The sequence below is a fragment of the Lepidothrix coronata genome, unplaced genomic scaffold, assembly GCF_001604755.1.
Source record: "Lepidothrix coronata isolate B3197 unplaced genomic scaffold, Lepidothrix_coronata-1.0 Scaffold58, whole genome shotgun sequence".
Classification (NCBI taxonomy): domain Eukaryota; kingdom Metazoa; phylum Chordata; class Aves; order Passeriformes; family Pipridae; genus Lepidothrix; species Lepidothrix coronata.
Genome location: NW_016690238.1, coordinates 2880465 through 2906592, shown reverse-complemented (window position 1 = coordinate 2906592; position 26128 = coordinate 2880465). Strand labels below are relative to the sequence as shown.

The window sequence follows — 26128 nt, the reverse complement described above, 5'->3', positions numbered from 1 at the left end:
GAATTTCATTCCTCCAGAGGGCTGAGGACACACTGATAACTATTTATACAATAATTTATTGACAACTGCTTATGTCATTTACTAGTGAAACTACACACTTTTTGCAAGTCTAATATACTGTTGGATATATATCAGTTTTATATATATAAGATATGTATTAATTATATATATACACACTCATATCTTCAGGTTCAGCTATTAAAATGCAGCTACATTATGAGATCAGATTATAGGAATGACTGGCTGATCCTTATAATAGGAGGGATATATTTTATGACAAGCTTATATGAATGCATGTAGATATGAAAGACCACACGGGCAATGGGCAAACAGGGCTGGCACAGAGAACTGAGAGAAAATAATGAAAATATGGGAACTGACTCCCATGTAATTGGAGAGGAAACTGATGGAAAGGACACAAGAAACCAAGTCCAAAATTAGAAGATTCCTGGTTTTCTGTATTTCTGTGTCTGTGATTTTTTGAAGAACACTTTTGATTGGGAAAATAGCATTTCAACAGTCCTTCTGACTACACACACAAACGACTATTACTGAGTTAAGAGTTAAAGCAGTTTGTTCCTTTCTTAAATCAACGCAATTTTCTTTCTCTGTGGTAAAGAATGCTTAGAAAAGTTTCATTATCTTTTTTTAAACCTGATTAGGTCTTGGACTCTGCTGTTGAAGGCTTCCACTTGTGAGGATTTACTTTTCACTTCCTGTAATATCTTCAGTGCAGCAGAGTGGTTGTTTCCATCTGGGAAGCTGGAGATTAGACATCTGAAAATCATGGCAGTTACCCTCAGAAGTCCTGTTGTTAAACCTTCAAATACCTGCTTATTTACACTTCTGCCTGCAGTAGCATTATGGTCATCTGGAACACTAACCTAAGCAAAGAGAAAAAAAAAGACAAACAACTAGAATTCAAAAAAAAATAACCAAAGTTTGTAGAGAAACATTTAGAAATTTGCATAGGAGCACTAACATTCTAGCAGTGCTGACGGACACTGAAGCATTTCAGGTACAAGAAAAGGCAATGCAGATAATCCAAGCTGGGACAGAATAAAACAAGTCCAAAGAAGCATCAGAAAACTGAAGGAAGACTTATAGAAGCAGAGTATGTCATTAGTGTGATTGTGTTCTTATGCATAAAACATCAGCCACTGACCAGTGCACTTGTCCCTCAGAGGTCAGTCACTTGTCAATCATGTCAGAAGCACAACATCCAGCTCCTCTCTGAGCAGACCTCAGAGGAATCCCATTTTTCTAAACCATTAACTAGAGCCCACTCCTAAAAGAGTGAAGTGGAGCTGCACAACATGTAAATCTGAAGACAGATCTTTGTACAGGATACAGACCTGGAAGGAAATCATCCTGGAGAGTATCATTTTTAAAAGATGAATTACATTTTTTCATTTCTGCAGTTCAAGATGATTTAACCTGCCCTGTTCTGATCAAACAGTAAGTGAAGTGTGTGTGGAAGTCCTGCAGTGTTACAGGTACAGCACTGGCAGTGCAGATGCACCATCAGGACTCAGGGCTCCTGGCACATCTCCAGTGCCTGGTGCTGCTGGTTCCACACACCAACACCCCTCTGTGGAGCTACTGGCAGCCAGAGGCTTCCCACACTGTCATCAGGGATCAATACTGGCTGAAATCTTACTTCCATTCCAGGTTAAAATCATTTTATACTCAGTATATGCAAGCAAGGGCAGAGAAAACCAGTCCTCCCTGTATAGGTATCAGGAGGGATTTGGTAACACTTGGTGACAAAGAACAACATGCACATTTCTTTATTATTCATTAGCTCTGAGCCTTGTGCTGCTACTTAAAACTCATTGTAATGGTCTGTTTCTGGTGCCAAGCCAAGAGAGCAAGTGAGAAGTCTTTAGCTGCTTATTCAAGTTCAATAGGAAAAATAATCCCATGTTGCTCCAGTAACTTTTGTTGACTGCAATAATTCAAGCCTAATGATTCCAACTGCCCACTGAAACAGATGGATTAAGATTTGCAATGTGTAAATCAATTTAAACGTGGCAACTTTGTACTAGGAACACTAACTTTTAAAAATTGCTAACAAACGCTACTCACTGCTTTTTCACCCCAGGTAAAAAAATTATATATGTTATTTCTTTAATGATTTAATAATATTTTGCAGTAGGGGCTTCCATTTGCTGTAATGAACAGTGCTGTAAGCAGATAATGTCTATTTTTGTCTTCTAGTTCAATGTGCATATGAGAATTTTATTTTCCAAGTATATAGCCCATACCTATAAAATTCATGCTTTAAAAATAAAACTCTTCTTTTAGTTTGTAAAATAAATAGATCTGACACTTAATAGAATCATTTGTTGCAGAGCTCATTTTTCACATTCAATTTTTGGGGAAAATGTATGTATTTGTTAATATAAAGTGAGAACAAGTGTGGGGTTTTTAATACTGTGTATGTCAGAGAAGACATAGAAGGAAATACTGTTTTACAGAAAATGGGTAAGTTTGAAGTTAATTCCTTTTACATTTTCCTTTTATACTAACTCAAATAAGTGACAAAAGATCAGCTCTTTTACTGAAGAAGTAATTAATGGGACAGTGTGAAAGTGTGTTGAGATTTATGTTTAAAATTAATTGGTTTGCTCCCAGAAGCAAAATTAATTGGGGTGCTTGCTTGTTGATTATTATATCAAGCAAGGGGTAGGAAATCTTAAGATTTAATACTGTGATCATGACAGCTTTCAAGCTCTGGTTTCTTTGTGATGATTTCACAAGGAGTTGATGATATTCAGAGAAACTGTGTGTTGAAAATGGGCTTCGGATGAGTAAATGTTCAAACATTCCATAAATCTGAGGTTTAATAGGTTAAATGACACAAATCTACAGATGTGATTACACAAACTGATTTGCTGATAACTGGTATAAAACATTTTCAAATCACAAAGGAAAATCAGGAAAAATGTCTAATTATTTGCCACATCCAACATCTCAGTGTAACTTGTACCCAGTTACTATTTTAGCTGTTATGATGACTGGCTATGTCAGGCTCAACCAGGACCCTGCTTACTTTAAGTCAGTTCTTGAATCAGAACACACTGATGAGACCACACTCTCAGCTCTGGCACAGTCTCCATATAACTGTGAGAGTTATTCCTCAGAGAATTCCCCTCGTGCAGGGATTCCCAAGCTTGTGCAGAGCTGCCATAAGCTCTTCAGCTCTGCCCAGCATCTCGGGCTTAATCCTGTAAGATGCTGCACAATATGGCCCCAATCCAGTAAAGCACTTAGGCACACATTTAATATAGCTGAAAATGTTACTCCCTTCTGACTCATGTCACCAAAATACCTCTGCACATCAAAGTAGTTTTCTGTGCTAACGACAAACACCAAACATTTCCCAATTAGCCACGCAGAGCTCTGCCACTGGCAACTCACTGATGTTTTTATCTTGTAAAAAAGCACAGCCCTTCACAGCCATGAAGAATTTTAAATACAGAGTTGCTAAACCTAAATGGACCGACTTGAAACCTTTTGAAGCACCTAATTTTGCTTCATTTTGGTCACTCACTTTGTACCCTTCTCCCGTTAGCAGAGGTGATTTTGTGCTTTTTGCACCTGTAGTCATCGGGCTTGCCTCAAAAACACTCTGAAAAATCTATACTTTTAAAACAGCATGATTAAGATGTCAGATTTTCTATGTAGTACCTAGTGAACTCAAGAAATGGAAATGGCCCAGGAAGTGCATGGGCTTAGGATGGTGCAGGTGAAGGTTCCACTTTTTAAACTCCCTACCCCCAAACGCTTCAGCAGGTCATAACTTCCTTCTGCTCCAGCCCTGTTTTCAGGATTTACTACCCTCCACGTGGTCTTGTTATTAGGGCCTAAGGGAACTGTCAGTGCCACACTAGGGAGACAGATGTAACTCCAAAATGGACCAGAACAGCAGAGAAGCACAGACGTGCCTTGGATTGCACAATTCTTGCCGCCATCAGTGCAAACATGGACCTGCCTTTTTTTGATGCAGTACAGATGATCAAAAACCTGACCACAAATAAACTGCAATGGGATGGATACTGTCATTCTGAAATACCCCCATTAAAAGGCAGCAAATTCCAGTGAAGAAACTGAGGAGAAAAATTACTTCCCTGTGCCTAGATAGCCAGATTAACTCAAACCCAGTAAGATTTCATAGGTCATTTACCTACAATATAGTCCAGATTTAAGCACTGTATTTTGGAGAAGAAAAAACTAACAAGCAACTCACGTTTGATTTCTACATTTGTTTGATTGCCACTTAAATTGCAACGTTTGTTGCACATGCTTTTACATTCACTAATGATGTTTTATTTAGAATTTTCAGATATTCTGCATTTAAAGACTGCCTCAAAAAATAATCACACTGATCTGTCATGATATCATACAGATAGGTATGGTTTTTATATATGGCTTTTCAGATATCTTTGTGGAAAGTACATGATAGCTGTCACTTGAGTGGAAATAAAAACCTCCAAACTAACAAACTGGCATTACAACGCTTACAGCTCTATTAATTCCTTGGCTTTGTCACTGTGAAATCTTCCCAAATATAAAATCAGAAAAGTTCCCATTATTTTGCAACTGTCTTCTGGGTACAGGAGACAAAGAGGAGCAGAGACAGCAGTCTGTAAATAAATGAAGCTACACCCCGAGCACAGGACTTGTGTGAATGTAGGTGGGAAGGTTTGATCCATTAATCATGGAAATCAGGAAACACCAGTGCTGACCTCAACAGACTTAGGCATTACCTGAGCTAAGGAGGCTCAGAAAGGTCAAATGGTAGGTAAAGTCTACAGAAGGTTTCCTACCAGTCTGTTTAGGTAGGAGATAAGGAAAGGTCTGAACAGGACACTTCAAAGTACTAACCTGGGCAGGATGTCACAAAAAGAAAAGACAAATACAGTCCATCTGTTGTTCTATAATTTCCCATTGGTACTTTCATTGGAGGAATTATTTTTTTTTTATAACCCTTCAAGCAATATTTTGAGGAGAAAAATGTTACAATCGTTTAGGGAAAAATGAACATTTTGTCACCAATGAAAAGTGACTGTTTTAAATTTTATTCTTTAAAATGTCCAGCTCTGAAGCAGTGAAGATGATATTGTAGTCGGCTGATGAATAAAACCAAAATTAAACCCACATTAAACTGGTTGGAAATGAGGTTCATGCTGGATGTATTTAAGACGATATTAAAATGTTTCTCAAAACCAGATTCTTTCTGTTTCTGTATTAAGTAAATACTGACATACTCGTTTAACTGTTTGTTAAAACCTTGCAAATATACATTTTCATTTATTACTGGTATTACTTGGGCTTCATTTTCCAACAGTAAGTGGAAATACACACAACATGGGCAAAGGCTGCATCATCCAGCTCACCAAACCAGGAAAACTGGAAGCAGTTAAGTATTTTGAAGGAGTGTATTTCAGTATTTTGGTATCTGGAGCTGCTCTCTTTTTGTACATTTCTTTTTCATAAAAAAGAAAAATTCAAACTTGATCTGATTTATAATATTTTCAAGAGAGAAAAATCGGGGTTAGAAAAGCAGCACTGTATTTGGGTTTTGTACTCACACAGGTACCTCATGGAACTATGAAGATATCCTGGTTTAAGGGCCAATTTTGCATGAAGAGAACATAAGAGACTTTATGCACAGGAAAGAAAAGTCCACTGTGGATCATGGGAAACATTAAGCTTTAATTACAGTTTTGCTGCAATTCAAGGGTAGTATTTGGCAACAGACTGAAGTAAATTATCCTCCTGTAGCATCTCTGAGCTCTAGGTGGCCAACTTTGCCTAAGAAATACCCTCTGTATTCCTTCAGGAAAAGTGCAGGCCACTGCACAGCTCCAGGGAGAGAAGGGCAGGGCTTTGGCAGCAGAGTGAATCCTGTCACTTGTGAAGTGCTGAGGGATTTCCCCTGGGCTGGAATTACCCCCAGCCCTGCAGAGCCAGCAGTGCCCAGCACAACACACACACCTTTCACTAAGCACAACTGAAACCTAATACCTGGAATCCTCTTGGAAAGATTTGGTGAGGGACAATGAGCTGGCAGCTACTTAGAGGAGAATGCACAGGTTGCATTTGGGTGTTCTTTGTGTCGAGGACCCTCGGACTATCTTTTTAAAGTGTTCCTCAACAGTCCTGTGGCTGTTGATTCCAACAGCGTCACCTAAATTATTAAAAGTATGTACATAACTTTTCAATTAACAAACTGCTTGGCTCATGAAAATACATACACACAATTTATAAGCAGAAAACCAAGACTAAATATCTTATGATGAGCAGGTCACTATGAATTAAAAATGAGTTTTCAAATAAAATATTTAATGACATTTCAAATGAGATGTAACATCAGAAAATTAAAACTTTCATCGTTAAAGAGTCCTGCTATTTAAGCACTTCAGCAAATCACACTATGGCAACAAATTGACCTGACTTGGATTCCTGACACTGAAACAAGTAGAAATCAAATACACATGGACAATTCACAATATTCTGTATTTTAAATATTCCTATAGAGCGAATGAAAGAAAACAACCTCAGAAAATGTTAAAAATAGAACAATATCCACTCAGTAGAGTTCCTGGAACGTATGTTTTTGCAGATCTTATTAGTAGAAGCAAATATATCCATTTCTATAGAGTATAGTAGATAAAGCCACCAAATACATACAACAAAAGAATCTTATTCTTTCAAGCCTTTATTCTCATTTATCTCCTGGCATTCTTACTCCAAACACCTGAAAATGTTTGTGAAGCATACAAAAATGTCAAAATTAAAAAAGCTGTTTTACATACCGTAAACTGGTGTATCAACAGGTCCATCAGAAAAGTGACCTTATTACTGAAGAGAACATAGGTGCAGTTTTCTATGCAGTTGCTGCAGGTGAGGCTGTAAACATTTACTGTACTGCACAGTGACCTAAAAAGTCAGAAGGGAAGAAAAATTAGAATTTTAGGTCTTTTTCTTCAGTAAACTGAAAGCAAACTAATGGCAGCACATCACAAAACAACCTTTCAGCAATTCACAATCATTTTCTTCAGCTTGGGATTCCAAACAGAACTAATACCTTGAATTAAATCAATTATATATTTAATAACTTCAAAACAGTAAGGCCCTGCTTATCAGAAATCATGGACTGTATGGGTACTGGACTCTTCTGCTCTCAAAACCTCTACCAAAACTTACACAGAACATCAGCCAATTTCATGATTTGGATATGTAACATTATTTTTTTGTGGCTTACAGCTGTAGCACACAATTAACTTGGGTATAAGGTCCCTTTCCTGGCATGACCTGCAAGACAAAACCCCTGTACGAGCCACTCACAGCAATTCCCAGGAGCAGCTTCAGGGAGGAGCTCCCAGCAGTGCCTGGGCACTAATGTAAGGAATGGGGGTGATGGAGGAACCTGTCCTGAGCAACCAAAAGAGCAGGAGAAACTCCTGATAAAGCATTCTCCTGACCCACTGCAGAGCCTGGGAGGGTCACTGTGGCTACAACAGTGACACACAACTGCCCCCCACCTCTGGCTGGGGGGAAGAGCTGACAGGTCTGCAGGGGTCAGAACACAGAATCATAAGCACATCACACAGTGATTTCCATCTGCTCCAGTTAAAGGGTTCTCAAAACAGGACTTGCAGGGAAAGAGGGACCAGCCCTATGGAATATACTCACAAAGAAGATTAATCTGACCGGAGAGAATCCTTTTTCAGAATAAACACAAAATTCATTTCTTGAACTTCGCTTACTACAAAAGCTATCACTGTTAATACACAAACACACACACAGACACACAACACAAATGCATCGTAAATATATCCAACAATAAATACAGATGGCTAGACATTCAAGTTGTTTGTCTAAAGTAAACCAAAAGGAAAAGAATTTTTACTTTGTTGGGGTTTTTTCGACATGTGAAAAAATGTGACTCAGTTCAAATAAGCTGCATAGAAGAAAATAAATTGTGAGCACTGTTGAAAGGTCATACAAAAGTGGGACTGCAACAAACACCAAGTTACTGTAGTGAAATCATCAAAGCTGGTATTTCACAGAACAAGCTGCAGACTGATTCAACATACTTCTGGAGACGAGTTTTACGCTTTATCTTTCTCCTGAAATATTTTATGAAACAACAAAATTATTTAGGCACTAAGGAATGCTGCTTTACTGACTGCTGTGTTCATCACTGAGGCTTCTGGTCACTTAGCCTGGCTCCCCAGAGCTGAAATGGAAGCATCTCACATACAGACATTGTATTTCTCAAGCTAAGAAAAGCCAGAAATGCTCAGAGGCCAGAAAAATTAAGAGTAAAATTTTTTTCATTTGTATGTCTGGATTGTCTTTGCTTCAGCTGGAGAAATAATTTTGAATTTAGAAAAGAAGCAAGAGAGCATTTATACTTTTCCTCCTTTTCTGAGTACCACCATATTACCAAGACATATTATTTTACTGTACTGGTAATTAATTTTACTCTGTCTAATTAAATCAGTTTCAATCTCTAGCTTACATGATGTGAAAATAGTATTAAGTAATTAATTTTTGGTCAAAGGCAGGTTAATTTTCACCTATTTCACCTAATTTTTACCCTATAGATAATTCAAGCAGCATGCTTCATGTGCATTTATTAATTGCCTTGCAACACAATTCTCTTTTCCTATCCTGATTATATAAAGGTATTTAGTTCCCTTCCCTCATGCTGAAAAATATTTTCATTAGGCACTTACTTCTACCTTTCACAGAAGATTATTCCCCTGTGTAGGTGTGTTCACAGGGAGAAAGAGATGAAACTATATTGGTAGTCTCTATTTGCTGCTGAGAAGATGCTTAAATCAGCTTCTCTCATTTTATCAGCTCTTCTAAAATAAACATCAATCCTATTTCAATATAAACATTATAATTCATCCAAAGTGTCAAATATGAATTTGTAGGTTAACTTTGACAGCACTTCAGAGTTCTGAGGTGATTTAGTTAAATCACTGCAATAAATGCTTTTTGATATATGGGATTCCTGATTCCTAAGAGGATCATTTATTTTCCATTTGAAAACACAAGAACTTCCCACTCGATGCAAGGAACAACTTCCGCGGCAGCCACGCACCACGCTCTCGTATTTCCCTGCTGAACCTCAGTGTCAGAAGGAATCCTCGTGTTTTCAGAGGCTCCAATAATGCAATTTGAAAAGGTGCTGTAAGCAAATGGATGTCAAATTAATTTTTCAGCACCATAAAGGGGGCTCATTTAATTGATACCATAAGCTTGCTAACTACGGCTCGTCTGAACGCGTTCTGGTCACGGCACGCGCCCGCCCCGCGCTCCGACTGGAATTCAGCGCTGGGAGCGTCGGCACAGAAGTGTCCCCAGGTGGTTCGCAGTGTTAAATGGCAGATTAAAGACAGCACAACTAATTTCTTTACTTTAATCTTATTAAGGGAACAACAGCTGTCAACTGTCACCATTTCTGCACGAGGCCTCCGAGACGAGCGAGGGGCTGCGAGTGGCGAAGGCAGAACTTTGTTTAAATGCACGTTAAATGTGCCGGGCTGGGAAACTCAACGCATTTCCAGTCATTTTCTTCCCTTTTGGAAGTCCTTAGCTGCTCTTAATTCCAAACCTGTTATCTCAGGAGATATCAGAATCAGTTGAAAGCCCAAAGCCTGAGGCTCCCGTGAAGCAGGTGGTTATTGATTACTGATGTTGCTCTAAACTTTGTATCACACTCACAAATCAGCTTTACAGCTCTGTAAACCCCAGCCCCACAGAAAGGCTGCCCTCTGAAGCAAGGCTTTCCTCCAGAGTAAATCCAATTATAACACACTCATTATGGTACACAAACTTTGAGACATAACAGAAATCTGTCCTTAAACTAGACAAAAACATGTTACATTTATTTCGCGTGAGTACAAAGAAAAGGAGGAGGATTCCTTTTAATCCAGCTAGATCTCAACAGTTTATATGTCTGCACGTGAATTTCTTTTATGCCAGCACATCTTCACTTTCCTCAATTTGCCTGATATAAACAAGTTGACAAACTTAAACTTCTATTAAAAATACTGAGGCATCAACAGTATGCAAGCACACAAAACTAATCCACGACAGTGCACCAGGATACAGAGGCAAGAACTTAACCTTTGCTTTACAAAAATCAGGGCATCAACATATAACAATTAACCTGTTTCAAGTGTAAAGCTTTTCCTTATTAATTACAACTTCTGAAGACTATAAATGAATGCACTTTGATTACCAATGAAGAAAATAATCCAAAAAGCTCAATTTGGCAGTGAAATAATACAAACCTAAACATTAGCAAATTTAGACAAAACTCAGCATCAATTCTGCTTCAAGACACTTCCAAAACCAGAGAGAGTTTCAATCTGAAATGCTACTGTACTTATGAATAAACTGTTGGATGACAAGTGACAATCAAACAAGTAATTTGCCCCAATATTTACAAGTGGGATAGAATTTGGAAGGTTTTTACCAAAATTCTCCAGTCCCTGGCTTATCAATCATTTCATTGCAAGACCTAGCTCTCAAAAAAGTTTCATAACATTTTACAGAGCTGCTTTCAATATTCAAACTTGTTCCTATATTGCACATGAGGGCAACATCTCTTTATTCCTGAGCCCGAGATCCAGCTGAGACAGACAGGGGGAATATATCATGGGAAGGGACAGATGCTGCAGGTTTCAGATGTTGAACTTGCACAGTGGGCACTCTCTTTAGAGTGTCTTTATGTCCCTGTACCAATTACTGCTAATTTCTCTACCTGGAATAACCTCACATGAAAATGAGAAAACTTGTTCTGCACTTCATGTAAAAAAAGTTGTGAACAATCCTATAAAACTGCATGAACAGTAACAGAGCAGCTTTAGAACTGTCTGCTCATAAATACAAGTAAAAATGACATAGAACAAGGTATAAAACCAGTTCTTAGTTCAAAATAGTTCCTACTGAAAAAAGTAATTTGTATCAATTCCATCCACAATATTAGGGGGGAACTAATTTCTTTTTCTGTGTGTAATTACGGTTTGAGCTTTTTTATCCCCATAATATTTGCTTTAAATAAATGATGCAAGAAACTGTATGAATATACAGATACATTATAATAAACCTGAATCAAAGTATTTCACAAATGTTAATGAAACAAACCCTACAAGCCTCATTTGTTAGCAGGTTTGTTAGGTTGTCAAGGCCAGTAAGGTGTCACGGCACAAAGGGGCTAAATGAGTTGCCCATAGCAAAGGTGCAAGACAATCAAGGGGATGAGACTCATCTCTTGGCAATAAATTGTTTTGCTGTGCAGCTCCCATTTGCTCTTCAGTGGAAGTGTAAGAAAAATATCAAAAGGCTCTGAAGCTCTTAGAATTTCTGCTGAATACGGCTTATTTTGTGGAGAACTGAACAAATTCTGGAAAATTACAAAATGCTGCTTTAAGAAATAACATGGCTGGACATTAATTTTTATGTTAACACCAATAATAAAACTTACTGTAACCCACTGCTTTCTCTTTCCCTTTTTCAGTGATTTATTTGAAGGGGAGAAAAACTGCCCCAACACCAAATGTATCATCTGTCCCATAAATGTCACGTCTCTCTCTCTCAGCATTTCCCGTCCTGCTGCTCTAACTACCAATCTGGACAGTGGCACAAAACAACAGGCACATTGTTAAATCTTCTGATAATAAAGCTTTATCTTGTAGACATGGGATTAAAGTTCTGAGCTGCACCATACTGCCAGGATTTTGGAGAAAGAGAGATGTAGATAATAGCCCGTGTAATCTCCTCACCTACTTGTAAATAGCTTATCCTCATCACAAAGCAACAGACAAATGCCCAATTTAGGATGGGTACAAATGGTTAAACATTGCACAAGCACACAAACAATCTGAAGTACAGTAGTGTCCTTTAGCTAAGTGTATTTGGCTGAGAGGAGACTGGAGGGCAATTCATGAAAGGTCTTAATTCAGCTTCTTTCCACAGGGCTTTGCCTTGTCTTTAAACAGAGAAAACTGCTGCCTCCCTAGGTTCACATTTTAAGAAGTCAGGAGGTAAATGATATTTGCACAGAAGAAAGAAAAATAATTTCTAACTCATTTCAAAATTAAATGGGGAGAAATGTGATCTGAATTTTCTCCCTCATTTAAAGAACTACATATATTCCATGATTATCCTTTGGTTTTGAACCTCCCTCAAACACTCTGTATATGAAAAATCTGCTAAATCCTTTCGGTGAGAACATAGCAATTCCCATGAACATGGTTTGTGCCTGGTTCAAAGTGCTCATAGCAAGTCCCACCCTCTGGAATTGCTGCTCATTCTCAACAGTTGAGGTGCAGATTCTGCACAAAACATTCTCCTCTATCAAAAAGACCACAAAATACCAAGAGAGGAGGCTCTGCATCCCAGGCAGCAACACTGAGTTCCCTGGGACACTTCCAGCAGACTCCAGACTCCCTAAGTCAGACTCGAGCAATCAGAAAAATCCTGCAAGAGCAGCGAGCCTTAGAGAGCAAGATCCTGTGTCAAATTACGTGCAACTTGATGTATAACTTCCCAAATTCAACACTACAAACTGGAGACTGCACTTCGCAGTGCAGCTGAATGAAATGCTGTATTTCAGCAGTGCAGCAAAGCTCTTCAGGAGATGTTTTTAACACACAACGCTGTCAGAATGGTTTATATTAATCTCTTTTCTGCCCCGATATTTCTTTTGAAAATACAACTAGTGGAAAACTTGTGTTAATAAAACAATGTTTAGAGAATTTTTATAATTCAGTCATGAACAGGTTCAGGAATCTGAGAAACCACTGGTCTGAAATGGGTATGAGATAGACAGCGACTGTCACAGGGAGGAGAACCTCCAGTCAACTCTTTGGATGTGATTTCTGTTATACAAGGGTGGCTGACATGGGGCTTTATTTATTGGCACACAAGCTCCTTTGAGAACTAATATATCCTCAGACTGTCTAAGAAACTTCAAACAAAATGTCTGAAGTAATGTAAACACAATGTTCTCAAACCTTCTCAACAAAGCAAGACTACTCCTAAAATGAAAGGACAAAAATTGAAGATATATAGAAGGTGCCCATTCTAAGAAATTAAGGCTAAATCTACACTGTGTGGGCACAGAGTGCAATCCTTTCCCTTGCAAACTTTATCCCACATTGATGAGATAACTCAAAATTAGAGACTCTGTAAATCAAGGAGTCCAAAGGCTGTCCCTGAGCTGCTCACCATGGACCCAGCTCAGAACTGTTCACTGCTGGAGCTGGCTGGACTTGCAGCAAGTGCATTCAGCATGACTGAGAAGGCAGGAATTTTATTTATTTTCCTTGAAGCGCAAATTAAAGATATTAAAAGCATGTTTTTTCCTTAGTGCTCTTTCCCAGCACTTCACAGCTGTCCTGCAACATATTACGGCCAGTTTTAATCCAGACTGATGCAACGTAGTGCATAAATTCCAATTATTTCAATATTACAATATATCTACAAACAAATGACAACAGTGGTACACACCAGGATATCCTGGGCTTGGTTTCTCTTGTACTAAAACCATGCCCCAGCTCTGCTCTGAAAGCACCTATGTGCTTTTGACTGTACAAAAACTACAGTTAGAGACTGGGGAAAAGAACACGCTTTTGAGTTACCAGATTTTGTAGGCATTCTGCTTAGTCACCACTTTTTTTTAGGGATTAGATATTTAAACCTCTCCATTCATACATTGTATAAAGAGGAATTTCTCTAATCCACAAGAATTTTGTTTTACCTGTTTGTAGGAGCCCTTTCAGCAAGCAGCATCTTACAGCTATTTAATTGTAAAAGCAGTCAGACTCCAGTGAATTACAACCCTTTAAAAAATTCTCCTGCTTCCCACTAGAGATCCTTACAGACTAACTTCAAAAGATATGTGTCTCCTCCTCTGTTTAACACAGTTTTGTCTTCTCTCACTTTGTCCAATTAGGGATGCTGCTGCTCAAATATATCAGAGCTCAAAATAGGAAACCAGAGGGTGAGTGGAAATGCCTTCCACCTTCCAGGGCAGCGCAGAGCACAGCAGGAGTTTTATTCCAAAGTTCAGCAGGGGACCATGAGGAGAAGAAGCAGTGAAGCAGCAGATATGAAATGAATACTGGAGTGACTCTAAGTGGCAGATGAGGGACCCACCATACTCACTTTAGGGGGACCCGGGAAGCTGCGCTCGGGTTGGGGGGAGAAGTCACCACTTGCAGAACACTTTCAAGGGCAGTCAGTCCTCCTGCAGCCCGGAATGCTATTTTATCTGCTGTGTTCTAGGGAAACACAAACACAGAAGAGAACCAACAGAAATTAAAGAAATTGCTAAACAAAAGGTATGCCTGACAGTTGTGGATCTTCTCACCATAGGAAGTCCTTAATACATTTATTTATCATGTTGAACACCTTTGAAAAACAGCATTTCACTGCTCATGCACTCTTTGGAGCAGGAGTTGAAATTCTCAGGTGTTATTTTTTTCAATTATCATATGTACAAGTATTTTTGTATTTTCATATTTACATATTTTCAAGTATCACATGTACCTATCAAGTACTACACAGGTAATACACTGGAATACCATATTTTCTGTAATGACATACAGTTATGGGATTTTAATGAAGATAATCTTTATCTGTTGCTATTATCTTTGTAACTATATTGCTTTGTATATGATTTAAAAAAAACAAACAACCTCTAATATGAGTAGTGCACAAAATAGCTTAGGCAGATCTCTTTATCCCTGGTGTCCACTTGGAACTTCCACTTAGTAGAATTTTACTCTTAAACACCATCCTACCATTATTCTCACCATTTGCAAATGATTGAGGTTTTGCTGGAGCAGGTCCAGTATTTTAGAACTGACACCCTTTTCCTTTCCTGCAAAATTGCTTTTATCTCCTACTGTTTAAAACAGGTAAGATCTTCCTCTTCTCTGCTTTTAAGCTGCTAATTTTGTATAACTTTATTTGCAGTTTGCATTTGATCATCTTGATTTTGTCAACCATTATGATATTCTAGTTAATAAGGAATAATTTCTTCTTTTTTCCCCCAATGCTGCAAGCACTTGGCATGTGGGAAAAAATGGGGAGTCCTCTATAGAAGCAATTATTATTAGTCTGTAAAGAATGTATTCTACTGTAACAGACTGCATAGCAGAAAAAACTTCCAGTGACTGACAATAAAATCTTTATTTGAACCACTAGAAAAATAATTAACCAGCTACAATATGATTTAGATGGACTACATTTTTCTTTCAAGCAAACAGTTGTACTGTATTTAAGTTCCTAGCTACAGAAAAACTGTTCACAGAAGTCAGATATTCAGAAAGAAAATATTTTCCACAATTAATATGAACTGAATGTAGATTTTTAGACAGCCAAAAGGTTTACCTCTTCAAAGGAATAACTAGCTTTAAATGAGTGGAAATCTCTGTGCCAACTCACCAAGCAGTTAGGAAAATAAACCACTGATTTCCTACAGGCTAACTGATAAACATAACTTATAGCAGTTAATTTTAGCTCTGTTAGCCCGGTAAGTGTGCCTTAACTGAAGAGTTATTTTTGAGTTTCATTCATATATTCTTCCTCTGCTTCCTCTTCCTCCCTTCCATCTAAAAAAACCCCCCAAAAACCTGCCTCCTTAAGCCACCCTTGGCTCCAAACAACACTTTCCACTAAACTCCTGATAGAGCCGTAAGGAAAAGACCCAAAGAGCAAAGAAACAGTCGTGCTACAAATCATTATTTATTGATATTATTTGAGCACCTTTGGCTCACGGCCACAGTTCTCAAACCTGCTCCCCCAGCAGAGCAGGGCAGCTCCTCCAGACGGAGCCAGGGCCCTTTCCAACCTATCCATGTCCACCTCAGCTTAGAATTCCCCAGGTGGAAAGAGGGATTTGGTGAGTTCAGGTGTGCATCTCCCCCAGGGATGGACACAGGCCCTGGGCAGTGCAGGATCTCGGGGTCTGCCCGTGGCACTGCAGCACAACAACGGCCACGTGACGCTGCTGATTTATTTGCTGCAGCCCATTTGTTAGTGCTACTCCAGTTTTAAATGTGCCCAGCACTTTCCACTTCTCACTTTCCCTATTTCTCATGGGAGATTATGCCACAACCTATTAGCTCTCGTGGCAAGAAGTCTTTCCTGTCATTTAGACCAAACATGCCCTTTCTCTATTTCATCCCGTTACTCTTGAGTTACATCCCATTTATTGCACTCATTTTGTTTCTCCCCTCAGCAATTTCTCCATCCTTGCAATCGTACACTGTTACATTTTCCTGCTTGGCTTGTTTCTCAACTCTATAGTCTTTAATGCTAAACCCAACCTTTTCTTTTATATTTTTTTAATGTAAACTTCTCTTAGCTGTGATTTTTTTCCCAGAACTCCTCTGTTCTCCATAAATATCTAGTAGTGAAGTGTCCAGAAAGGAACTTCCCTCCCCCCTGAATCAGTCACCAGAGCCACAGTGAAAGAAGCAACGTCTCCCTATTCTGAGAGGAGATGGTCATCTGTTCAAAAAGAATATAAACCTTTTGAAGCTGTTTGACTTCCTATGTGCTCTCCTTCCACTTCAATCTGGAGCATCACTTCTTTTAAGGACAGACTTTTTTTAGAGTGCCTAGCTCACTTTTGTCTAATACTTCACTAAAAATACAAGTACACTTGTCAAAATACACATTTACATTTCAAAAACTTCCACCACTACTACAGTTTTCTATCAAGCAGAAGCAAGTTTGTAATCTCTTCTGATTTTATATAATTTACCCTTATGTCCTATTATTCCTTTCTCTAGATTACTCATAAAAACTCATTAGCACTTGACACTTATCCATCATGAAAATAATTGCACCTATGTACATGGAAGAGAGGGGTAAAAGTAAAAGTACGACACAACCAGCAGCAAAGCTGGGGAAGATCCAGGAGCACAGCATTTGTTCCCTGTGCTTACACAGGTCTACAAAACTGCCACGTAGAGATTAGGGATTCATAACTTCTGGCATGGTATTTAATATATTTATCTCCAATGATTCTTTTAAGATGGAGAACTCCAAGGGCTTTTAACCCATTTATTGGAAGGCAATGTTGATCCCAAAGTAGCTGCTGGTATGTGGTGCTTGTGAACGACCTTGGACACACTGCAAGTGTCCTGCTTTCAGGAATTCCAGGTTCAGGCACAGCTCCTTGGGCCAGGGGAGGTCAGGGGAACTGAAGGGAAAACAAAGCAGCAGAAGGGTCACTTGAGTACTGCACTGCTGATGTTTTCAGAGTGAACACTGTGGGACTACGGCACCAGAGGAAAGAGGGAAACCAGGAATTGTCCCTCAGCTGCCCATGACACAAGATCTCCTCCTGGTGAGCCATGGATAAAGAACACACAGCATTCAATCTCCCCAGTGTTGAAACATACTGTTATTCTGTCTCTGAGGCAGACAAACCATACAAAATACATCTAAATTAATTCCTACGTGAGGCAATTTTCAGATTTTAACTATTTTTTGTACCTAAAGAAATCTTTCTTAGACCACAAACATACGGGAGCAAGGTATGTTATCCAATTTGTCTGTCTTTCCAAAATTAACCAATATCCTTGAAAATATGATCCAAACTCACTTAATGTCCTGTAGTGCTAAAGTTTTACGTTAGGTGGTACATATTAAAACATAATAGAAATGCAAAAGAAGGGGACTGAAGCACCTCAGTTGTTCAAAGCCCTTGCTCACATAATATTCTTATTTAAATTGGTCCCCATCTGAACCTGTGTCAGAAAGAAAGACCCTTTCAGGTAACTACAACTTTTATTCTGGTGGCACTAAAGCTCTGAGGAGATCAGGCATCATGTGAGTATGAAAAATGATAGATCCTGCAGGGAATAAATATTAAATTCCTATTTGAAAAGAGCTTAAACAAGCACTGCATGTTTTTGTTGCTTGAAAGAATCCTCCAGACTTCTAACATAGTCTCCCAAATGACTGAGCTCTCCTGTTTATGAAACCCATTTCATAATTTCACTGCAGAAACTGTTCTTTGAGTGGCTGCACATTTAGATTTGGAGGGTTATTCAGCAAAGGCAACTCATGTAACGGGATTCACGTTCTTTGAGTAACAGAAAATACATAAACATGGTTTGACACATTGTTTTTAAACAGTGTGTAAAGATTTGACTTGCTCATATATATTTTCAGAAATTCTTAACTACTTCAAATAATGTTTTTAAACAATTTAACTTGTAAATACAGAAGGATTTCAAGGCTCTGACATTACCTGGTGACACAGGAGAGGGGAGACAAATGAACATGTAGGCAAAAATGATTATTACTGTCATCTATGCATTTTTTAACAGCGAGGAGGAGGCGCAGAAACCTTGGGGATGCCACCTAGATGTGTCTTAAACATCAGACAAACAAAACCAGAGATGCAGCCCTGAGAAGAGCAGACACAGCACTCCAAACCAAAGCATGAAGAGAGTCTTGTTTTCCTTATCCCTGCCAAGCCCACCGTTGTGCAGTGCAGAGGTGCTGTTTGTCCAGGGGGAAGGTAACACAGCAGGTGTGACACCAAGTGTGGATTCTTAGTCTCTGGACCATCACGAACTTGTCATTTGAAGCACACAGTCTCCAACTTCAGAACAGTGCATGAATCAAGGAACTTAGTGGGAAGTGTGTGTACACTAATGCATGTGTTACACAGTAAACAGAAATCACAATAAATTAGACAAACCATGTAACCAATTTATGGATCGACTGTGAATTAAACGTGTTTAGAAACTTAAAATTAATCCTTTAAAAAAACATGTGTGACATACAATCAAGACAACTCCCTGCACACTGGGCAAGTGTGGTTTACTTATTTACCTACCTGTTACAACACCTTAATGGATCTGAATTCCCCTTCTCTCCTATGACTTGAGTGACAACTGACTAATAGGATTACAGGCTCTGTTCCAGTAATACAGCTCAGCTACATGCCAGCAAAAAATGACAGCCTAAACCTGAATTACATGGCCTGGGAATCCATCCAATTATTAACTAAAGTAACTGTTATTACCTAACCTAATCAAAGGAGAAGCAGCTGTTAATCTTTGGTGGCCTGCAGTGTAGTAGCGGTCAGACTGGATGGACTGTCTTTGTACTTGACTCCTCTACAGACAATAATTATGTCCTTTGTGATCAAGAAGGAAGGGCTTCCTAACCTTTCAGACAGAGGCAGCAGATGGGGAACAACTGTTTGTGTGTTCATTAACAAGATAGGGTAGATTTTATCAGGACTTGGCATCTGTGGCACACTCAGAAGCACCACTTACCCGGGGATACAAGTATGTCTGGCAAATTCGAAAACGAGCAGAGCTAAATAGAAAGTTCAATATAATGTTTTCATCTCATTATCTGACATTTGGTACAGGAAAATACACACAGCTCTGAAAGAGTGATTTACACATATGCCTCATCCTACTCAACATGGTCAACAAAGAAAGCCATGAAAAAGCCAACTGGCCTGTGCTGGTACTTGGCTGGGTTTTGTTGCACTCATTAAAGCAGTCACATAATATGAACTGTGGGCCGAAATAAAACCACACTGGGGGAAAATCTCCCATGTATTTGTACAAGTCAGTGGGTAATGCAAAGTAACACAGAGCGAAATAAAGCCAGCACCGATTTGCAACAGCTTTGGGATTGTCTGTGCAGCACTCCAGGACAGAGGGGAGACCAAAACCCCTGTCCTGCTCTGCTGCTCCCCCCTGCCCAGGGCAATGGCAAACTGCAAGGCTTGGAGAACAGCAGAGACAGGGCACAGACATCGATCTCACCCGCAGGCACGACACAAGTACAGTTTAGTTTGTGCTGAGGAAAGTAAAAATATGGTGGGACAGTGTGGAAGAACCAGAGTGGGAAGGAGATTTCTGACAATGCACAGGAACAGCTCATATTTGGACGCTGAAACTGGATGAGTTCAGGTAAGAATCAATGTTTTTTTAATGCCAGGAGTAATTAATGATGAGCATAATATACTTAGGATATGGTCGACTCTCAATCATTTGAAGTTTTTAAATCAAACCTGATTATCTACTGGAAAAATATGATCCTAGTTAAATCATAATTTATTAATTTGGTGCAAGAGTTATTGGGTGAAATCCAATGTCCTGGACCAAAGTATTCACTTCCATACATTTCTCCTGTTAAAGTATTATTATTATTAGTTAATCAGTAGAGCACGATCAGAAATAATGCTGAGCTTTAACAGCTGAAATGATTTAATGTCAGCTTTTCCATCTCTGCTCTATGTGACTTTACCACCTCACATTTTGACTACTTGAAATATTTTTGAACTAATTGAAATACTTTGGTGTAAACTCTCCAAGACAAACCTCCAAAATAAATATTTTCATGTAGATTAAAAAGGAAATTCAGAAAAATTATTTTTCCTTCATCAACCCAAAGAATGCTTTCTGCTAGTCCTGCAGAATGTCCAAATCAGAAGCTGACCTGGAAAGCCTGTCTGGACAGACCTCAGGAAGTAAAGCTGTTCAGAAGAAAATATTTCCGATTGAAACCCAAATACTTTGAAACAGTCTGACTGCTATTTCTGAAACAACACACTAAACTTGTGTAACTATTCTACACTTTTTAAACTGTTCACTGAAGGAAAAAATAATAACTAATTAGTAAAATATAGTTGAAATCCACCTTAAGAATTTTTTTCTTTCCTTTTATCTGGTGCTTGAAGATTCTATCTAAAATGCCAGGGGCTAAGAAATGCAGTTCAAAGCTGCCTTAGAAAAACAAACCAGACAACTGAATCCTGGGCTGGCTCCTCCTTTTTTTTTTTCCTTTCCTCCCCCTTTAAATAAATACACAAGTATATCTACATGGACATACAAACCCACGGGTATGTCTGTGACTGTAGAAAATCTACATTCTTTCAGTAGTCCTCCAGACATAAAACTTTATACACTGAAAAGGACTGCAGAGTATATCAAAATAATATTTTCTATTAAAATAGCCAATTTTGTTCCCTTTAATACTTGTCTCTAGTGAAATTAGTGTTGTAACACTTCGCTCCATCTGAAAATCTCAGACTGGTTTTCAAACACGAGTGAATTCACCCACAATAAAATTTCAACCACTGAACATCAATGGAGAACTAGTTTAGGATTAAAACATGAACCAGAAGCGGCTCAGTAGCATTTGCACACCATTGGGGGGAGATATTCATTCACACTGAGGATACACTGATCATGTACTTGTAACACCTCCTTCCTCCTGAGGTGCTAATGGGTTAAAGCCCCAGAAAGGAGGCCTTGAGAAATGCTCCATCCTGCCTCTCCTGCAAAGCAAAGTGCAAATTCTGAAGCCTGAAAGCTGATTTTGAAGTCTTAAAGATAAGGCAGCTCCTCTGGCTTCTGTGTTTACTCTCCACACTGACTAATCTCCGTGGCTTCATCTAGAAGAGGGTGGTTACCAGGCATCTGATGGCAGGCAGGTAAAGGGGCCTGATCCTGCACAAGGTGTTTCACTCCCTGCATAACACTCAGTATTTGCACACTCCTGAGCTCAGCCTCCACCATCTGATCCATCTGGGTAATCCTGGCTTTTCACCTCAACAGCTCAGCTATGTTACCTGCAGCTTCTCAGAGCACATTTAGTGCAAAGGAAGACAAATGTCTAAGAGGGACGAAAAGAAAGGGTGAAAAAGCAAGTGGCTGATACCTCACTCAAACGCAGTAGAAAGATGAAGCTTAGCTTATTTTTTAACTAAATCAAAAATAAAAGAAGGAGAGGTATTTAGTACTATACTCTCTGAAAGTCTGCTATTGGCAAGTGACTTAAAATTGGTTCAATACCAATACTATTGACTCTTAAGCCTGTCCTGAAAACACTAAATGTCCTGTGTGCATAAACCTGATCTCTGTCTATGCCATCTTATACTCAATTCATTTTTCTGCTTCCAAACATCTGCTCACGTTGTGAGGTTAAACCAAATTCGATAAACTCCTTACTGACCCACTGTATGATCTCACTGAGCAGGATGAACCTTATTTACCCAATTTCCTTCCAAGTTCTTGCAGTGGCTTTTCAGTTCAATGGTAAAGTCACAGAGGCACTCTATTACACTGCTGTTGACAAGGACAGGACCCTCACAATCCTGATTGTGAAGCTTCAAGTGTCAGGGAAAGGCATAAAGGAAAGACAGGCAAAGGTAAATCAGTGAATTCCATGCTACCTGTTCAGCTGCTTTCATTCACGCTAAGCAGCATAACAGGAAACACACACTATTGTTTGGAAAAGTAAGAATTATCTTTATATGTATTTTGAAAGACAGCACTGCAGCATGTGCTTTTATTAAAAATCAATGTTTAGTCTATTTATAAATAACAGGGCATCTAGTAAGTGCATCAATTAAAGGAGGAAAGTAAGGACAGAGGTTTAAGTCTAATACCAGGAACAACCACTCCTGGATCTCCATAGATGGTTCCATTAGCTCAGACCAATTTGAGTTTTTCTCATTACTAACCTCATAAATAGAAGTTTCCAAACAGGTAAATAAAGAGCATAATTATGTGATCTTGTCCTGTTGTCTCTCAGCATTTGATTGGACAAGAAATTGCACAGTGAGTCAGGAAAGTCGGGTATCTCCTGCAACACTGAATCTGAAAATCCTGTGGCTGACAGGTCACTACTGAGAGCTGTCAGCCACTAGAAAGCAGTACTGATTTCAGCTGAACCCAAACTACAAAAACCAGAGCAATCCAAACAAACCTGAAGACATTAAAATGATGTGGGAAAGGACACAGGGAGAGGGAGCGGTGGCTGTTTAAAGACCCGTCGTGCGGTCAAGAGCACTTGAATTCTAAACACAGCTTTCACCCTGATTGCCTTGGGTGCTCTCTTGTAACCTCTTGGACTATTTGCCCACAACCCCATCTGGACAGCTCCTAAGGGCTGTGGGGCACATAAACAGTGCAGGTTTGTGAGGTACTGCAAACATCAGAGCAGACCTCTGGGTGACACGTTCTCAAGTCAGAAGTGACGGTCTCAAATCACTGCTGAATTTTAAAAATACTTCCAAGAAAATATGTCAATAGATATATCATCAGACCAAACTAAATAAAACCTTAATTTCCTTTAAAACTATGATAATCATTACTTTATCATGATCTCTAAGCTGGTGTCTGCTATTAGCAGAAACGTGTCCGTGTAGGGCATTTCCTCATGACTGAGAAATCTGTATCTGGACTTTAACGACACTAAAACATATCTCTTGTCCTGTAGTGAAGAAACTTTGCATACCTTGGAATGCAGATATATCCATTATATCCACTCTGATATGATGTATCAGTTCTTAACTGATGCAGAAGCCTGATTTCACAGCAAAAAGCCACAATTACTGCAACACTGGAAGCTGACAGCATTTAATTACATCCCACAGCAGTTTTTAACTACACCCACTGTGCACAGAAATCAACCTCCAAATAATCTTGGAGTAAGAACACTGCAGAGCTTATCTGTGAACTGAACTTGCCTTTTAATACCATGTCCAGCAAACAAGTTAAAAAATATTCCGCGGCTGACCTCTAGTAACAAGTTCCTATTTATATGTTCATCTCGAGAAAAAGGTTAATCCACAGATTACAGAAACTCGGGGCAAATGAACTGATGATATAAAGCTGCCTGGTCCAACCTGCACCACCAAACACACACCTGACCTATTGACTTCCTCCTGGCAGTGACAGGAAAAGGCTGTTTGGGTGGGAAATGCTGTCTGAGGAGCTCCTCCTGTGTTTGCCCACGGGCTGCTCTCTGAACTCCCAGCCCCGGGTTGTGACTCTCAAACCTGCTGGAGCTGACAGAGGAGGTGAGGGTTCCACTACCAGGAGCAGCTTGGACTCTCTGCAGATAAGCTGGTAGAGGCAGGACAATATGGATACTCCAGGCTTTGAACACTGCTGAACCTTCTTCAGGTTGTGTTTTAGAGGCATTGTGCACCACTTGCACTCAGTGCTGATCATCTGTACATTAAAATTCTCTAATCTTTCAGGTAAAGGGTTTAAAGAAGTGAATTACTTTTGAGGAGGGTTATTTACACCTCAGCTTCTCCATCAACTATATCTGCTTTATCAGTTCTGGAGTTCATGCTCTGCCTCAGGTTCTGTACTTTCCTATGAACAGCTGAAGACTTGATTAATATTTGCAACAAAGAAAGCATAAATACAGAATTCCCTGTTACCCTCTGTGTGAGCAAAATTATTAGATTTTTGGTGGCAATATACAGAGTTACAAGGGCCTGAGTTCTAGTTTTAGCTGGTAAAACTTCTTTTTTAGTTTTAAAAAAACTGGTTAGTTAGTTTTTTAGGTTTTAAAAAAACTCATTTTTAAGTTTTGTAATTCAACACCCTTCATAAAGTTTGGATTTTGCCTTTAAATCGTTTTTAAACAGTTATAATTCAGCTTTACATTTGATTAATGACTTCCCTTCATGTGACATCACTATAGCTTTGGAACTGACTACTGCAGGAGTATCCCAAGTTGAAAAATTAATGGATGGATTAAAAATTAAGCCATTCTTTGCACAGAAATACATCATATGTTTAGCTAAAATGAACCTTAGACTTTTAACTTCTCATTATAACAAATAAGAGTAGCAATTACTTTCATAGAGAACAAAACCCACAATGATGAAAGCACAGTTAAGGCAGTGTGCGAGCGTTTATTTTGCTTCCTAAAAATTTTGGCCACGAAATGCCCACTGCCTGATATAAAAGAAAGCTTTTTGGTGTAAACCAGTGCACTATGCACCAAAATCTTCCCATGGCCAGGAGCCAAAAGACACAGCTCATGTAAGAGAAAGGCAGCAGGTTACACATGACAGCCCCAGAGGCTCTGCAGGGTCCCAGCGCAGCGTCACAAGGGTGGAGGTGGAACGGGCACAGGACTGATGGGGGGGCTCAGAGGCCTTTCCAGCTTGTTCCATCCCCAGTCACGAATTTGCCTGGGCAGCTGTGCCAGAGCTCAGCCCTGCTGCTGGTCCCCTGCCAGTGCTGCACTGCAGCCAAGCTGAACTGCTCCAGGCCTGGACAGGACACCCTGCTCTGCACCACGAATCCGTGCAGGGAGCACGAACCACAGGGGCTCTCAGTGTGCTGCTCAGCTGTGGGCATGGGGCTCCTTTCTTTGTAAGTGGATACTGTGCACGTGTGTACTTCTGTTTTTCCTACAGAACTGATGGCAAGTTTAAGTCTTGTCAGGATTTACAGTGATCATCCAGGTAGGAACTCTCATGCACCCGACACCAGCAGACAGGCTGCTGTGAGCAGCTTCGTGGGAAACAGAGCTGTGTGATTTCTAAGCACAGTGACACCTGAACCTGATGTCAAAAAGAAATTCTACTTCTAAATAGGTTTATCACTTGTAAGGATTCAAAGGATCTGCTGTTGGTTCTGCCAGTAGTGTCCTCTAGTGGAGACACATCGGATGCTCAGAAAACAAGCAAACACAAGGGGCTGAGTCCAGAAATCATCCTGCCAAGGAATATGAACACCTCACAGCCACAAACCTGCCTATAAAAGCCTGGAATCTTGACCAAGCTTTTCATTACTGTAATTAAGTATTACATTACTTAAAGGTAAATGTTAAATAACTTTTTAAAGTTTCAGTCAGACTGAGAAATGAATCCATTGTGGGGCTATACAGAATAAATGGTATATTAAACAATATACAGATAATGTGCCTGTGTGTGTATGCATGTATATACATAAAATCACAAAATACAGACAATGTGGGTAAAGCCACTAGTCCATGATTTAGGTAAATTCACTAAAATAATAATAAAAAAAAAAAAGATGCTTTTTTGGACTTAGGTAACATGGTGACAGATGAGCTGCCACCTCCAGTGATTCCTCCAGCCCTCCATGAATCCATGTATCAGCCTTTATGCTGGGTTTCTTCCAGAGGTCTAAATATCCTTAACACAAACTTAATTAGTGACTGCAGCCTGCCCACAGAAACACTCTGCTACCGAAATGAGCAATCTGTTCTATTCACAGCTCCCAAACTCCTTTACTGTTGTCTTCTCTCCATCTCTTCCTTT

The 26128-nt window shown here is 39.3% G+C and overlaps 1 protein-coding gene across 2 annotated transcripts in view; it reads right to left on the bottom strand.

The window, feature by feature from the left end:
- SCAPER (S-phase cyclin A associated protein in the ER) overlaps positions 1-26128 on the bottom strand; it is a 142333-nt gene that overhangs the window by 35777 nt on the left and 80428 nt on the right. For both annotated transcript variants that reach the window (XM_017816921.1, XM_017816922.1), the window contains exons 24-26: positions 14203-14318; positions 6825-6948; positions 655-884 (exon numbers count right to left, since the gene is read on the bottom strand). In XM_017816921.1, coding sequence (XP_017672410.1) covers positions 655-884; positions 6825-6948; positions 14203-14318 — 470 coding nt within the window. The remainder of the gene's footprint in view (positions 1-654; positions 885-6824; positions 6949-14202; positions 14319-26128) is intronic.